Source organism: Muscardinus avellanarius (genome assembly GCF_963383645.1).
Source record: "Muscardinus avellanarius genome assembly, chromosome: 5".
NCBI lineage: Eukaryota > Metazoa > Chordata > Mammalia > Rodentia > Gliridae > Muscardinus > Muscardinus avellanarius.
In genome coordinates, this window is record NC_137790.1 from 142,002,431 (window position 1) to 142,018,829 (window position 16,399).

The 16,399-nt window shown below is 43.3% G+C and overlaps 1 protein-coding gene across 1 annotated transcript in view; it reads right to left on the minus strand.

Moving 5' to 3' along the window:
• Positions 1–14,508, minus strand: part of ARIH2 (ariadne RBR E3 ubiquitin protein ligase 2) — a gene marked incomplete at both ends in the record, with an annotated part of 61,927 nt that extends 47,419 nt beyond the window's left edge. Inside the window, 1 exon segment of the mRNA XM_080696824.1 lies at positions 14,254–14,508. Within this exon segment, the coding sequence (XP_080552950.1) occupies positions 14,254–14,508 (255 nt within the window).
• Between the last annotated feature and the right edge of the window lie 1,891 nt (positions 14,509–16,399).

A 16,399-nucleotide genomic window follows, 5' to 3' on the forward strand; every position in this document is an offset into this window, starting at 1 on the left:
ATATGAATAAAGAAAAAATGCCTTGGCCTCAACCCTGCAGATTCTGTTTCATGAGCTGTTTCTGTATCAGAACTGCAAAAACCAACCCTGATGTATCACAAGCTAGAACCACACATATTTTATGTTATGCCACCTCAGAGGTCAGTATGTCTTGTTCACAAAAAAGAACGTACAGAAATTAAGTTTTGCAGTTAAATTCTCAATTTTTTGCATTTATTGACAAGGGCTTAGCCAGTTGGTTTTTTGTTCGTATGTTTTGTTTTGTTTTTGTTTTTGCGGTACTGGGGATAGAACCCAGGGGGGCATTCTACCCCCGAGTTGCACCCCCAGCCCCATTTTTTATTCTTTATTTTGAAATAGGGTCTCATTAAGTTGCGAAGGGCCTCACTAAGTAGTAGTTGCGGCTGTCAATTCTCCTGTCTCAGCCTCCCAAAGGCTGGGATTACAAGCATGCACCACCACACCCAGGTTAGCCAGCTTTAAATAACAGGCAACACTTACTTAAACATAATATAACCATTTTTACTAGGTGCTGATAGGCGAAGAGAACTGTGGAACTCTAAAAGAGTTGACATCCCTGGTGGCAAATATACCAGGTAATATATGTATGTTATGTTTGAATCACATTACAATGTGTGATTACTTTGAGCCAATAAAAAGGTATATTAAAAATGAAATAGTTCACATCTGACTCACAAACTACTAATTTTCAATCCTTGAAAAGCATACCAAGAACATGCATACGATGGTACAGAGGAAAGAGTTACAGCTCTGGGATCAGCGCGGCTTCATGGGAAAAGTAAATCAAGGGCAAATCTTCTCTTCCCTGCTTGGAGTTTGGTGGTGCCAACAAGAAAGAACAATTGACAGGACTAGAGATATTTCTTATAAAAGGAGATAAGGCTACCTCTAGACTCTGGGCCTAAAATAAGGGATAAAAAAAATGAGTGGGTAAAGCTGACTAGGAAAAAAACTACTAGTCAACAAGATCAACCTTTCCAAACAGAGACATTTTCTTTATATAGTAAGAACAGTTCTGTTCTTTGAAAACTTGTCTCCAAATAAATTTCTCACTTATCCTACCTGTACTTCTCTACTAAAACCCGATAATTAATGGTTATCACTGTGAAACTATTTGTGTTTATTTAAAGATTTGAGGTAGTCAAAAGAAAAGACACAGCAGGTCATAGAGGCACATGCCTATAATTCCTGCTACTCCAAAAGCAGAGGCAGGAGAATCCCAAGTTTGAGGCCAGCCTTGGCAAGTTAGTGAGACCCTGTCTCAAATAAAAAGGAAAAAGCACGGGGATGCTGGGTGTGGTAGCACACGCCTGTAATCCCAGTACTCAGGAGGCTGAGAGAGGAGGATTGCAGGTACCAGGACAGCCTCAGCAAGTAGTGAAACTCTCAGCAACTTAAGTGAGATCCTGTTTCAAAAGAAAAATAAGACAAGACTGGTGGTGCACGATTGTAATCCCAATACTTGAGAACAGCCTCAGTAACATGGCAAGGCCCTTCACCACTTGGTGAGACAGGAGGATTACAGGTTCACAGCCATTCTCAGCTACTTAGTGAGACTCTCCACAACTTAGTGAGACTCCCTTTCAACTAAAAATAAAAAATAAAAATAAGAATAAAAAAATAGTGAATGTCCCTGGGTTCATGCCCCTGGGTTCAATTCCCAGTACTGCAAATTTTTTTAATTAATTAATTAAATTTTAATAAAGTAAACGGGGCGTGGTGGCTCACGCTTGTAATCCCAGCATTCCGGAGGCTGAGACCAGAGGATCGCGGTTTGCGGACAGCCTCAGCTACTTAGTGAGGCTCTCTGCAACTTAGTGAGACCCTGTTTCAAAATAAAGAATAAAAAGCCGGGCGTGGTGGCGCACGCTTGTAATCCCTGCACTTGGGAGGCTGAGACAGGAGGATCGCACAGGTTCGAAGCCAGCCTCGGCTACTTAGTGAGACCCTGTTTCCAAATAAAATATAAAATAGGTCTGGGAGTGTAGCCCGGAGGTAGAAAGCCTCTGGGTTCCACCCCTAGTACCACCAAAAAATAAATAAAGAAAGAAAGAATAAAAAATAGGGCAAGGGATGTAGCTCGGAGGTCAACTGCCCCTGGATTCCATCCCCAGACCCGCAAAAATAAATAAATAAATAAATAAATAAATAAATAAATAAATAAATAAATAAATAAATTTTTTAAAAAGTAAAAAGGCATTGGGGTATAACCTGGAGGTAGAATGCCCCTGGGTTCAATTCTCAGTACTGCAATAATAAATAAATGAACAAATAAATAAAAGCAATGGGATATAGCTTAGTGATAGAGTAACCCTGGGTACAATCCCCAGTACCTCTCCCTAAAAAAAAAAACAGAAAACAGAAACAAGAAACACAACCTATGCTCCATGCTGCCCCCCACCCCCGTGGTACTGGGGATGGAGCCTTCTACCTCTGGGCTACACTCCCAGACCTATTTATACTTTATTTGGAAACAGGGTCTCACTGAGTTGCTGAGAGCCTCCGTCAGTAGCTGAGGCTGGCTATGAACCTGCGCGATCCTCCCATCTCAGCCTCCCAAGCGCTGGGGTTACAAGCGTGCGCCACATGCCCGGCTCACTCCATGTTGTGATGGTTCCTGACATATAAGTAAAAGAGCCACTGGCAAATGCATTTCAGAAGCAGCAAGATAAGAAATGTCTTGCTTTCTCAATCTGTACACTTCTCAAGTTCTTTGCACAATTTCTCCTTCTTTTGGGCAAACAACTCTAATCCCTTAAATTTTTCCTGAAGCAGTAAAGGCAAAAACAAAGTCAAAACAGGATTAGATAGGAACAGAACAATCCCCTGTATCCTTTCCCTGGCCCTTATTCAAATTTTATTTTATGCTCTTACCTTTCTTATCCATGGGCCCTAGAAGGCATCGAAGTTCTAGGCAAAGGTAAAAGAACATCACATGCACACTTGAAGCACCAGTCAGCTGTATGTTGCCCAAAACATTCCTTAATATCATTCCTACTTTAACCACCCAAGACACACCATCTTTTTCTTTTTCTTTTTTCTTTTTGCAGGTCTGGGGATGGAACCCAGGGGCATTTGACCTCTAAGCCACACCCCCTGCCCTATTTTAATTCTTTATTTTGAAACAGGGTCTCACTAAGTTGCGGAGGGCCTCACTAAGTAGCTGAGGCTGTCCGCAAACCGCGATCCTCCAATTTCAGCCTCCCGAATGCTGGGATTACAAGCGTGCGCCACCACGCCCAGCAAGACACACCATCTTTAAAATGCTTTTTTAAGAAACCATGCAACTGTGAAAAGGCCATTCCCACTGCTCCACTATTTGCCCACCTTCCCCAGGACCATGTTTGAATACTCATGTACCAGTCACTTTATACATATTATATAACACCACATTTAATGCTGTGAAGGAAGTATTGTTATTATTTTATAGATCAGAAAACTACAGCTTTAGAGATTTGGAGGGACATGCCAGAGCATCATATTAAATGGGAGCAGAGGGACTGGAACCCAAACATCTGAACATGGACAGAGCCCAACAGACACAAAGGCCACACCCATGAAGATGCTTACAGCAATACAATCAGTCTCCAACACCTGTAACACACGGGTATTCCCCTAAGTGCCCGATGGAACAGCTGGTTCAAGAACAAGCTGTGTGCTATATATCTATTTAAAATAATTTACAAAGATAAACAGGCGAATGTGTGCATAAAGACACAAAAAAAGCAGAATACATGAAATATATGCACATACAATTTCTAGAATGAATGCCCAACAAAACAGGATTTTATCTCTTCGGCTCATAGCTGCTTTTCCAGTGCCTGGCTCATAACTGGTACTCAATAAATACTGGATGAATGAATGAATGAATGAATTGCAGCACAGTGATATGCATGCACGTGGACAAGATCTGAGGGATAAGAGCAGGGAACAAAACTTAATTCGGATTATTGGAATCATGATGACATTCTTTAGTCCAGCAGCAACATCTAACAGTAAAAGTTTAAGTATAAACAACTTCACGATGAGCACATGAATGACAACTCACCCGTGACTGCACAGTCTCACATGGGCCTGAGGCAGTGTGAAAGCATGCCAAGGAGACGACCATGACAGCGGCCTGGCGTCTGAAGAATGGAGAGCTTCTGTTCTGGAAGGTGGTGAGCATGGTGTGTGGTGCCAAATAACACCAATGGATAACAGCAACTTTTTTTTTTTTTTTTTGGCAGTACTGGGGATGGAAAGCAAGGGCCTTCTACCTCCAAGCTACTTCTCAACTCTATTTTTTATTCTTGATTTTGAAACAGAGTCTCACTAAACTGCAGAGGCTTCACTAAGTAACTGAGTCTGAATGCAAACTTGCAATCCTCCGGTCTCATCCTCCCAAATCCTCGGATTACAGCGTGACACCCCCACACCCGGCAGGCAGTTTAGCAGGCTGCAATCTCTTTAAGCTAGCAAAATGGGGCAAACCTGCACTAGTTGGTCTCAGGCACTTCTCAATGTCACTCTAGACACTTACCATCTCCTTTTAGAAAACAATCCCTGAACAGTAAAATACACCTCAGAATTCCAGCTTAAAACATCTTGAAATATGTCAACAACCACAGCCAATTATCTGAAACACAGGAATTTATTTCAGATTCTACTTAGATACAGACATACAAAGAAACCTGATGTCAGCAGACAAAAATAGAAACCAGCCAGCTGCTCAGCTCAGAAACACTCAGTGTTACTAGGCTTCACATGAAAATACTTTTCCATGAGTAGTGATGACAATAAAATAAAATAAAAATTATTTGGTTAATTGATGAAAATGTAAATAATAAAATGGTCATAAATTGAGCTCTACCAAGATTAAAGAGCAATTTAATAATTAAAATTAAAGTATTCACCAGATATACATGTATTTGGTACAACCTAAGAAAAAGGCCGAACATAACATAAAGTAACAGAACATCAACTGACCATGTTACACATGACAATGGCATAGAAATCAGGTTCTTTTGAACATCCCGCGACTTCTCCACTCGAGAGCCAAGAGCACTGAAAATTCATGACGATTCTTCCACGAAGGGGAAAAACAATCCACAGAAGAATCCGTGTTCATGTGTGTGGGTGCGCGCATTACAGGAATTGAACCCAGGGGCATTTTACTTCTGAGCTACATTCTTAGCCCTTTTTATTTTCAAAATGGGTCTCATTAAGCTACTCTGCTAGTCTTGAACCTATGATCCTTTTGTCTCAGCCTCCCAAGTAATGAGATTATAGGCACATGTGCCACAATGCCTGACTAGAAGCAGAATCTTAGAGAGATTTACTACCCACATTTGCTAGAGTCAATCAAACAAGAGAGTGGCCTCAGCTATACTGCAGTAAATTCAGCAATTCACAAAGCAAGAACTGTACTAAAAACACCCATCATGGTTGGCTTATTTCTCCAATTCTAACTGGAAAACACCAGGTTTGAGAAGTAAGCAGTATAGTTCGCTATGCCACTCAAACTTTTAAGTTTTAAAAGCTGACTCCTCCCCTCCAAAGACACTTGGGACTACACTCCTGCTCCTCTGTGCTGTGATCCCCTTTACGTATACATCTTGGTCTTGCACTCCAGGCCAGAAGGGAACGTTCTCACCTCCACACTGCCTGGCTTTCTCTAACCTGCACGGTCCTTCTACCTTTCCTTTACAGTCCTGTCTTTCTCTGCTGATGGTGTTTTCTGACTATGAAAGGCGCTAATTTTGTGGTAATAGAGATTGGTTGTTAGCGGGGCTCGTAAGCCCCGCTTTTCTCCGTCGCCATCTTCCCGGAAGTCCCAGTCCTGTCTTTATCAAAAGCTCAGGAAACTTATTATGCCTCCAAAACTAATCTAGTCCAAAGCGGCCCATGTCTTCTCCTTCCTAGAGGAACTGGTGGGGCTTAAGCAACACTTGCTTCTCCTGAAGAAGGCACACGAGGAAAGAGACAATTTGGGCCCAATACCAATCGTCACCAATGAAAGTCAGTCTTGACCCTGCCTGGGTTCTGCTTCAGCTATACCTTGGTTAAGCCTCTTCCAGCAAATGCCTCAAGAGTTTGATGGAACAGTATTAATAGGACTCATTGAAAAACTGACAAAATTCTCCTTGGCTAACTACTGCACACATTGCAATAAAAATACTTACTATTAAACTAGGCATAGTGGCTCATTATCTCTAATTAAGACCTGGGAGGTTAAGACAGGAAAATCAATCCAAACATGGTGGTGCACACTTGTAATCCCAGCATCTGGGAGGCTGAGACAGGAGGATCGTGGTTCAAGGACAGCTTCAGCTACTCAGTGAGGCCCTTTGCACTCAGCAAGACCCTGTTTCAAAAAAAAGAATAAAAAATAGGGCTGGGGGTGTACCTCGGAGGTTGAATGCCCCTGGGTTCCATCCCCAGTATCACACACATACACACAAAAAGACAGAAAAAAACACAGGTTTGTGGACAACCTCAGCAACTTACTTTTCAAGGACAGCCTCAGCAACACAGTGAGGCTCTTAGCAACTTAGAAAGACTTTGTTTCAAAAAATCAAAAAAGGGCTGGGGATATAGAATGCCCAGTACCAAAAGAAACAAATAAGATAAAATAAAGCCAAACATGGTAGCACATCCCTGTAATCTAGTACTTGGAAGGCTGAGATAGGAGGATGGACAGGTTCAACCTCAGCAACTGAGTGAGACTTTCAGCAACATGGTAAGACACACACACAAAAGGGATGGGAATACAACTCAGAGATAGAATGCTCCTGGGTTCAATCCCATCACAAAATAAAAAAATAAATAAAAAAGGGCTGGGAAAGCCAGTACCTGGAAGGCTAAGAAAGAAGTACATTCTCAAAGCTGGTAGGAGGTGGAATACACCTGGGTTCATTCCCCAGTGTGTGTGCACGTACACACACACACACACATACACACAGCACACACACACACACCAGGGGATAGTCAGGTATAGCGGCATCTGCCTATAATCCCAGTAGTTGGGAGGGTGAGACAGGAGAATCACAGGCAGCCTCAGCTACTTAGTGAGGCCCTTTTCAATTCAGTGAGACCCTGTTTCAAAATAAAGAATAAAAAATAAGGCTGAAGCCAGGCGTGGTGGCGCACACTTTTAATCCCCACGCTTGGGAGGTGGAGACAGGAGGATCATGCAGGTTCGAAGCCAGCCGCGCTGGCTTAAGAGACCCTGTTTCCAAAAATAAAAGTGTAAAATAGGTCTAGGAGTGTAGTCCGGAGGTAGAAGGGCTTCCAGGAACCCCAGTACAACCCCACCCCAAAAAAATAGGGCTAAAGTCGGGCATGATGGCGCACACTTGTAAACCCAGCATTTAGAAGGCTGAGACAAGAGGATTGCACAGGTTTGAAGCCAACCTCAGCTACTTAGTGAGACCCTTTGCAACTCAGTGAGACTTGGTGGTGTTGCTCAGAGGTAGAATGCTTCTCAGTTCCATCCCCAGTACTGAAAAAAAAAAAAAAAATAGGGCTACGGGTGTAGCTCGGAGGTAGAATGTCCCTGGGTTCAATCCCTAGTACCCCAAAGAGGAAAAAAAAAAAGTACATAAGCACATAAGCCTATTATTGCCTGGTGTGGTGGTGTACACCTGTATTTCCAATCCTTAGGAGGCTAAGGCAGAAGGACCATAGGTTCTAGGGCAGCCTCTGAAATGGAGAGAGCCTGCTTCAAAATGAAAATAAAAAGGCTGAGGTGTAGCTCAGAGGTAGAATGTCCCAGGGTTCCATTGCCAGTACCCTCCCTGGGAAAAAAGAACCCCAAAATCCCACACACTACAGAATGTAATGAAAGCAAACATTTCTTTAAAGATTTATACAGCTGGGCGTGGTGGCACACACCTGTAATCCCCGCTTGAGAGGCTGAGACAGGAGGATCACACAGGTTCGAAGCCAGCCTCAACTACTTGGTGAGGCTCTCAGCAAATTAGTGAGACCCTGTTTCCAAATAAAGTATAAAACAGATCTGGGAGTATAACCCGGAGGTAGAAAGCCCCTGGGTTCTACCCCCAGTACCACACACACAAAAAAAAAATTGATACATGATCCATAGAAATACTCATCTGTGAGAGGTAGTCCCCTACTCCTACAACACAACACTTCACAATCATCGGTCTCCCATGACTGTTTCGTTCAAGTAGGGCAATAAACTGTTTTGCCACCATTTTAATGCCTGAGATGTTTCCTCCAAAACAGGCATTTTCTCTATTCTCCACCCTCAGATCTTGATCTGATTTTCTAGGCACCTTCCTTCCCTTTTTTTGGCAGTACTGGGGATTGAACCCAGGGGCGCTTTACCACCAAGTGACATCTCCAGCTAAATTTATTTTTATTTTAAGACAAGGCCTTGGTAAATCAATGAAGCTGGTCTCATACTTGCCATCCTCCAGTCTCAGCCTCTGAAATCACTAGGATTACCGGCTTCTCCACCATTCCTAACAACCTTACTTACAGACTGGTCCCAGAATAAAATAGAGTTAGCTACTAACACCAGGGCCGGCTCTTGGGATTTTTCAACTTAGAAGCCTTAAGATCCCAAAAGGCAATATACAGCTTATGTTTATGCTAGGGCCACTGATGGGCAACCCCAAGGACACAAAAAACAAGTGACACAGAGTAAGTGATAAGAAGTATAGGGCACTCCTCAAATTCCCACGGCTTCATTCACAGTTGTTTATAGGGCTCTAACTTTTTCTTTAGTGCTGAGGACTGAATCCTGAAGTATTCTACCACTGAGCAACACTACCAGCCACTGTTTGTTTGTTTGTTTGTTTGTTGTGGGTCTGGGGATGAAACCCAGGGGCATTCGACATCCGAGCTACACCCCCTGCCCTGTTTTTTATTCTTTATTTTGAAACAGGGTCTCACTAAGTTACAAAGAGCCTCACTAAGTAACTGAGGTTGTCTGCGAACTGTGATTCTCCGGTCTCAGCCTCCCAACTGCTGGGATTACAAGCGTGGGCCACCACACCCAGCTTCCATTGTTTATTCTGAAACAGGGTATTGCTATGTTTCTAAGGCTGGCCTCGAACTTATAATACCGATAATCCTCCTGTGTCGGCCTCCCAAGTACTGGAATTATAGGTGTCTGCCACCATGCTTGGCATTAAGACTGTAATTTTAAATTATATACACACCTAACATTTTCCAAGAGCCAAATATCACCTAAATCATACAAAAGAATTAAATATCTCAGCATGTCACAGAATTGGACACACAGAACTACAAGTGGTGGGGTTCAGGTGTGATCTCAGTGACTTTCATTATTTGTCCAACTTTCAGAGACACGTGCAACAAGGGAACTAGATAATGAACAGCACTGGGTAGACTCAGCAAATAAATCACTGCCTCTAATCCTCAAACAACAAAAAATACTGCTGGGCATGTTGCCGCATGCCTGTAATTCCAATACTTGGAAGGCTGAGATAGGAGGATGGCAGGTTTGCAGCCATTCACAACAGCTTAGGAAGGCCCTGTTCCTTTTTTTATTATTTATTTATTTAGGCAGTACTGGGGATGGTATGCAGGAGCATTCTACCTCCAAGGTATACCCCCAGCCCTATTTTTTCTTTATTTTGAAACAGGGTCTCACTGAGTTGCAAAGGACCTAACTAAGTAATAGCTGAGGTTGTCCACAAACCTCAATCCTGTCTCAGCCTCTCAAATGCTGGGATTACAAGCCTGTGCCACCACACCCGGCATTGAGGCCCTGTTTCAAATTTTTAAAATGAAATAGGATAGAGCAGGGAGTGTGGCTTGGAGGTTGAATGTCCCTGAGTTCAATCCCCAGTACCATAAAAATAAAAGGAAAGGGGGCTGGACGTGTGGCTTAGAGGTAGAATGCTCTGGACTCAATCCCCAATATCATACACACAAAAAGCTAGTTTTGTTTGTTTTTTAGTTCTGGGAATTGAACCCAGGTGCCTTCCACCTCTGAGCTATAACTCTAGCCCTTTTTTTATTTACAAACAGGGTCTCCCTGAGTTTCTGAGGCTGGCCTCAAACCTGCGTTCCTCCTATCTAAGCTTGCTTTTTTTTTTTTTTTTGCGGACATGCGGATGGAACCCAGGGGCATTTGACCTCCAAGCTACACCCCCTGCCCTATTTTTTATTCTTTATTTTGAAACCGGGTCTCACTGAGTTGCAGAGGGCCTCACTAAGTAGCTGAGGCTGTCCGCGAACCGTGATCCTCTGGGTCTCAGCCTCCCGAATGCTGGGATTACAAGCGTGCGCCACCACGCCCGGCCCTATCTAAGCTTTCTAAAGACTGGGACTACACGTGTGAGCCACCATGCCCAGCTGCTAGCTTTTATTTTTATAATTAATAAAGAGAAGACAGAAGATCTGGGCTTGGTGGCGCATGCTTATAAACCCAGCATTCAGGAGACTGAGACCAGAGGATCACGGTTCGCAGACAGCCTCAGCTAACTGGTGAGACCCTCTACAACTTAGTGAGACCTTGTTTCAAAATAAAGAATAAAAAATAGGGTAGGGGTGTAGCTTGGAGATCAAATGCCCATGGGTTCCATCCCCAGACCCGCCAAAAAAAAAAAGAGAGAGAAGCCAGAAGCCAGGCATGGTGGCACACGCTTGTAATCCCAGCATTCAGGAGGCTGAAACAGGAGAAATTGCAGTTTGCGGACAGGCTTAGCTACTTACTGAGCCCCTTTGCAACTCAGTGAGACCCTGCTTCAAAAATAAAAACATAGCCAGGCGTAGTGGCGCATGCTTGTAATCCCCACGCTTGGGAGGCGGAGACAGGAGGATGACACAGGTTCAAAGCCAGTCTCACTGGCTTAAGAGACCCTGTTTCCAAATAAAAAGTATAAAATAGGTCTGGGAGTGTAGCCCAGAGGTAGAAGGGTTTCCAGGAACCCCAGTACCACATACATACACACACACACACACACACACACACACACACACACCCCTCTGGGTTCAATCCCCAGTACCACAAAAGAAAAAAAGTTAGGGTCTCAGTTGGGCATGGTGGTGCACACTTGTAATTCTAGTACTTGGGAGGCTGAGACAGAAAGACTGCAGGTTCGTGGCTGGCCTCAGCAATTTACCAAGCAGTCACCTAGCAAGATACTGTTTCAAAACAAAAAAATAAAACAGGGCTCAAGGTATAGCTCAGAGGTAGAATGCCTCTGGGCTCAATCCCCATTACCACACACTAAAAAAGTCAGGGCTGCCCTATGTTGCCAAGGCTGGCCCAGAACCTCTGGGCTCAAGCTCTCCCCTTGCCTCAGACCCCAAGTAGCTTGGTCAATAGGCAGCCAGTACTGTCCCTATCCGTACTTTTGTCTTAAATTGCTCTGTCCAAAGCAGAGCATAGTGGTGGACACTTGTAATCCCAGTACTTGGGAGGCTAAGAAAGGAGAATCAGGGATTCATGGACAGCCTCAGCAAGTAGTGAGGTCCTCTGCAACTTAGTGAAAACTTGTTTAAAAAAAAAAAGCTGGGCATGGTGGCACATGCTTGTAATCCCAGCATTCAGGAGGCTGAGACAGGAGGATCACGGTTTGCAGACAGCCTCAACTACTTAATGATGTCCTTTGCAACTCAGTGAGACCCTATTTCAAAATAAAGAATAAAAAATAGGGCTGGGATGTAGATCAGAGTTACAATGCTCCTGGGTTCCACTCCCAGTACCTCAAAAAAAGGAGCCGGGTGTGGTGGCGCACACCTGCAATCCCAGGGCTTGGGAGGCTGAGACAGGAGGATCACACAGGTTCAAAGCCGGCCTCAGCTACTTAGCTGAGGCTCTCAGCAACTTAGTGAGACCCTGTTTCCAAATAAAGTGTAAAATACGTCTGGGAGTATAGCCTGGAAGTAGAAAAGTCCCTGGATTCCACCCTCAGTACCACCTCAAAAAAAAAAAAAAAAAATTAAGCCAGGCATGGTGGCGCATGCTTGTAATCCCAGCATTCAGGAGGCTGAGACCCGAGGATCGTGGTTCGCTTTCGGACAGCCTCAGCTACTTAGTGTGGCCCTCCACAACTTAGTGTGGCCCTCCACAACTTAGTGAGACCCTGTTTCAAAATAAGGAATAAAAACAAGAAAAAAGAAAAAAGTTGCTCTGTTCAGACTCTTCTACTAAATTCCTGAAACATTTGAAACACCAATCAGTCCCCCAAGCTACGACCCTTACTGGCCAGTCCCAGAAAAACAAATGCCCCCAATGGGGACTAGGGAGAGAAACAACATCTGTCTATTCTACTACCAACTAAATCTGTATGGCTTGTTCTCCTTTTTGCCCTCTTCCTCTTTAACCCTCTCCTGTTCCAACTTTATCCATCTCTTTTGAGTCCCTCATTTCTGTTCCAGTCTCTTTTTGCTCCTTTCATTTTAATCTTTAAAGCCAAAAGAACACCCTTTCATGCCAACAGAAAAGGATGCATCACAAGGACTAGTTCACACCAATACCAGCAGCTACTATCACCAACACCCAACAAAATTCATCAGTGTCTAAAGAATTACTCAATACCCACTGAGAATGAAATTCTGTGACAGGAATGATGCCCAGGGCCTAACAATCTAACTGGAGACATCACACCAACACATGTGAAAGGTACAACAACATACACCAGAAAAAGCTGCAGTACACAAGCTAAAAAAATACACTTGGCTATATTACTTGGGCACAGACCAAAGGAGGCCCTGATCACTGTGTCCTAGGGCCTCTCAAGACTTGCTCAGGGAAAGCACAAACTAGACCGGAGGGTAACAAGGGAACACAACGGTGAGGAAATAAAGGGAAGGCTTTCCAGGGGCTCTCCATGTGTTGACCTTACCAGAGAGAAGAAGATAAACTGGTAAATTTTACGTTATCTATACTCTACGATTTTAAAAGAGAAAGCCAAGTGTGGTGGCGCACGTGTGTAGTCCCAGCATTCCGGAGGCTGAGACAGGAGGGTCGTGGTTCATGGAGAGCCTCAGCTTCTTAATGAGGCCCACTGTAACTCGGTGAGAGCCTATTTCAAAATAAAGAATAAAAATAGTGCTGGGGGTGTAGCTCGGAGGTAGAATGCCCCTGAGTTCCATCTCCAGTCCCACAAAAAATAAATAAGTAAATAAAAATTAAATAAATAAAAAGGGCTGAGATATAGCTCAGAGGTAAAAGCCCCTCAGTTCAATCCCCAGTACCAAGAAGATTAAGAGGTCTTGGGGTATAGTGCAGAGATATAGCGTCCCTGGGTTTAATCCCCAGTACTACCAAAAAGAAAACGGGAGGCAGGATAAGATCCTTGCTGGAATAGTCAATTTTGCTCATGCTTTAAGTATTTATAGTATGTGGGTGTTGTGGCACATGTTTCTATTCCCAATACTTGGGAAGATGAGACAGGAGGATTGCAGGTTTGAGGCCAGCCTCAGCAAATAGTGAGATTTTCATTACCTAGTGAGGCCATTTCAAAATAAAAATAATATAGGCCTTGCGGTGTAGCTTGGGGGTTCAATCCCTAGTAACTAACATACACACACAGTCATATTAATTTCCCCAAAGTCAATTAAGTACAAACTAGAAAAACAAACCTACTTTACTCTTAGAGCTATTACTAAATCTCTTCACAATTAAATAGTTGTCAAAGAGTATACAAAAGAAATGGGTTAAATTAGGCCAAAGGCACTAATAATACTTAGGACAAACCAAGGGGATCAGGATACTCTTTTTTTTTTTTTTTTTTGGGAATGCTGGGGATTGAACACAGAGGCATTCTACCTCTGAGTTACACTCCAGTCCAATTTTTAAGTTCTTTATTTTGAAACAGGGCCTCACTAAGTTGGAGAGAGCCTCACTAGGATCAGGATACACTTACGCCACTTATAATTCAAAGAGGGTTACACAGAAGATGGTGATTTGGATGCTAATTTTTTCTGCCTTGAAAATATTCATAAGACTCACTTTTTGAGATAAGTGCAAAGCTATGTATTCTGCTACTATGTACTTCTAATTTGTCTTCCTTGAATCTATCTCATCCCTTCTTCCTAGCTCTTAGTAATCTGGGAATCTGAGGAGCTTATATATGTATATATTAAAAAAACAAGTAAATGTAAAAATATCCAAATGATGGCAACATATACTTAACTTTGGTTTCAGGCTACAAGATCATTCAGTCTGGAGGAGACATTAACTAACAACAGTTCATCCTTACTTATAACTGGGAGATTACACTTGGAACTGACAAAACTACTCACCTTTAGGACAGAGGCTAAGCTGGTCATGTGTTCATTGAGGGCACCCTCGGACTCCTTATAGGTCAAGCAAGTGAACTGGTACTCCTCCGGATCGAAGGCATCAGCTCCCTGCTGTTCCACGTCGCTGGCTACTCCCACATAATAGTCTTCTATATCCCCAGGGTCCTCATCCTCTTCCTCCTCCTCTTCCTCACAATTTGGGTCATAGTCCTCCTCATTGCTATCAGACCCCTGGCTATTCATGTCCACGGACATCTTAGCATCCAGTTGAGTTGCAGATCAGGAAAGCAGGTGCTTTTTCCCCCTTCCCCCCAAACTTTACCACTTTCTCGAATGCATTAGTGTTTTTGTTTTCTAAAGGAAGAAAAAAAGAAGTGTTACTTTTTCTCCATGAGAAGTTATAACAGAAAACATTTTAAAAAATCAAAATAAGCCAGGTATCGTGATGCACGCCTGCAATCCCAGTACTTGGGAGACTGAGACACAAGGATTGCAGGTTGGTAGGCAGCCTAAGGAACTAATCGAGGCCCTCTGAAACTTCAAAAGAACCTGTTTCCAAATAAGAAATAAAGACACTAGGCGTGGTGGCACATGCTTGTAATCCCCGCACTTGGGAGGCAGAGGAGGAGGATCACGCAGGTTTGAAGCCAGCCTCACTGGCTTAAGAGACCCTGTTTCCAAATAAAAATATAAGGTAGGTCTGGGAGTGTAGTCCGGAGGTAGAAGGATTTTCAGGAACCGCAGTACCACAAAAAAAAAAAAAAAAGAACTCACAAATAGATAAATAAATAAATAAATAAATAAAATAAAGCCAGGCCAGTTGTGGTGGCATACACTTGGGAGGCTAAGACAGAAGGATCACAATTTAGAAGCCAATCTCAGCAATTTAGCAAGATCCTGTTTCCAAATAAAAAATAAAATAGGGCTAGGGCCCCTTGGGTCAATCCCAGCACCATAAGAAAAATTAAAATAAAAAAATAAAGCAAGGCTCTAGCACCGCTAAATAAATAAACAAACAAACAAAAAATAGGGCTAGGAGTATAGTTCAGAATTAGAATGCCCTTGGGTTCAATCCTCAGTACCACAAAAGAAAAAGCCAGAGCTATGGCCCTACCTACCATCTCTAGGGCATATCCCAACAGTGTCTCCTGTGCGGACTCTGTCATCAGTCCCCTGGCCCAAGCTTACAAAGGGAAACCTGCTCCCCAAGAGACAGGCACAGCTGAAGAAGGGCCTGGCACAGAATGGCAAGGAAGTCTGCTCCATGTCTGGAAGTCAGATTCCAATAGTATTGTCCTTGCCACAGTCTTTACAGGGGAAACGCATCCTCACAGCTAGCTGCACACAAGGGGCGGTAATATAAAGGTGTTGCTACCAAAGATTAAAATTTTGCCCATCATTCCTCAGTGAGTGGTGACACAGACAGCACATAAGTATGGGCATAGTTCTTTACCCTAAGAGAGAGAAAAAGCTACTATTGCACCAACATCCCTTTCAGATAGCTGGAAAATAGGTACACAGAAAAAATAATAAAAGATGCATTGGTCTTCTACATCATCCTTTAATCCAAACGATTTTTCAGTCTTTATGAGTTTTGCTGACCTTTATTTTTGGGGAAAAGTACTGGCGGTTGAATTCAGAGGCAATCTACCTCTGAACTATACACCCAGTCATTTATTTGTTTGTTTGTGTGTGTTTTACTGGGCACAAACCAAGAGGCACTCCAGCTCTGAGCTCCACTCTGTCATTTGTGTGTATGTGTGTATTACTGGGGATTGAGCCCAGGACATTTTACTTCTGAGCTCCACCCCCAGCCCTATTTTTTAACTTTTACTTTGAAACAGGGTCTCACAAGGTTGATGAGAATCTCTCTACTTGCTAAGGCTGTCCTTGAACCTGCAATCCTCCTGTCTTTGCCTCCCAAGTACTGGGATTACAAGCGTGCACCATCATGCCCAGCCCCAGTTCTGTTCTGTCTTATTTTCAGACATGGTCTCACAAAATCGCTGAGGGCCTTGCTAAGTTGCCAAGGCTGGTCTCCAACCTGTGTTCTCCTATCTCAACATCTCAAGTACTGGAATGACAGATGTGTGTAATCTGTGTACCTATTTTCTACCTATTAGGCCACCATGCTTGACCTACTTTT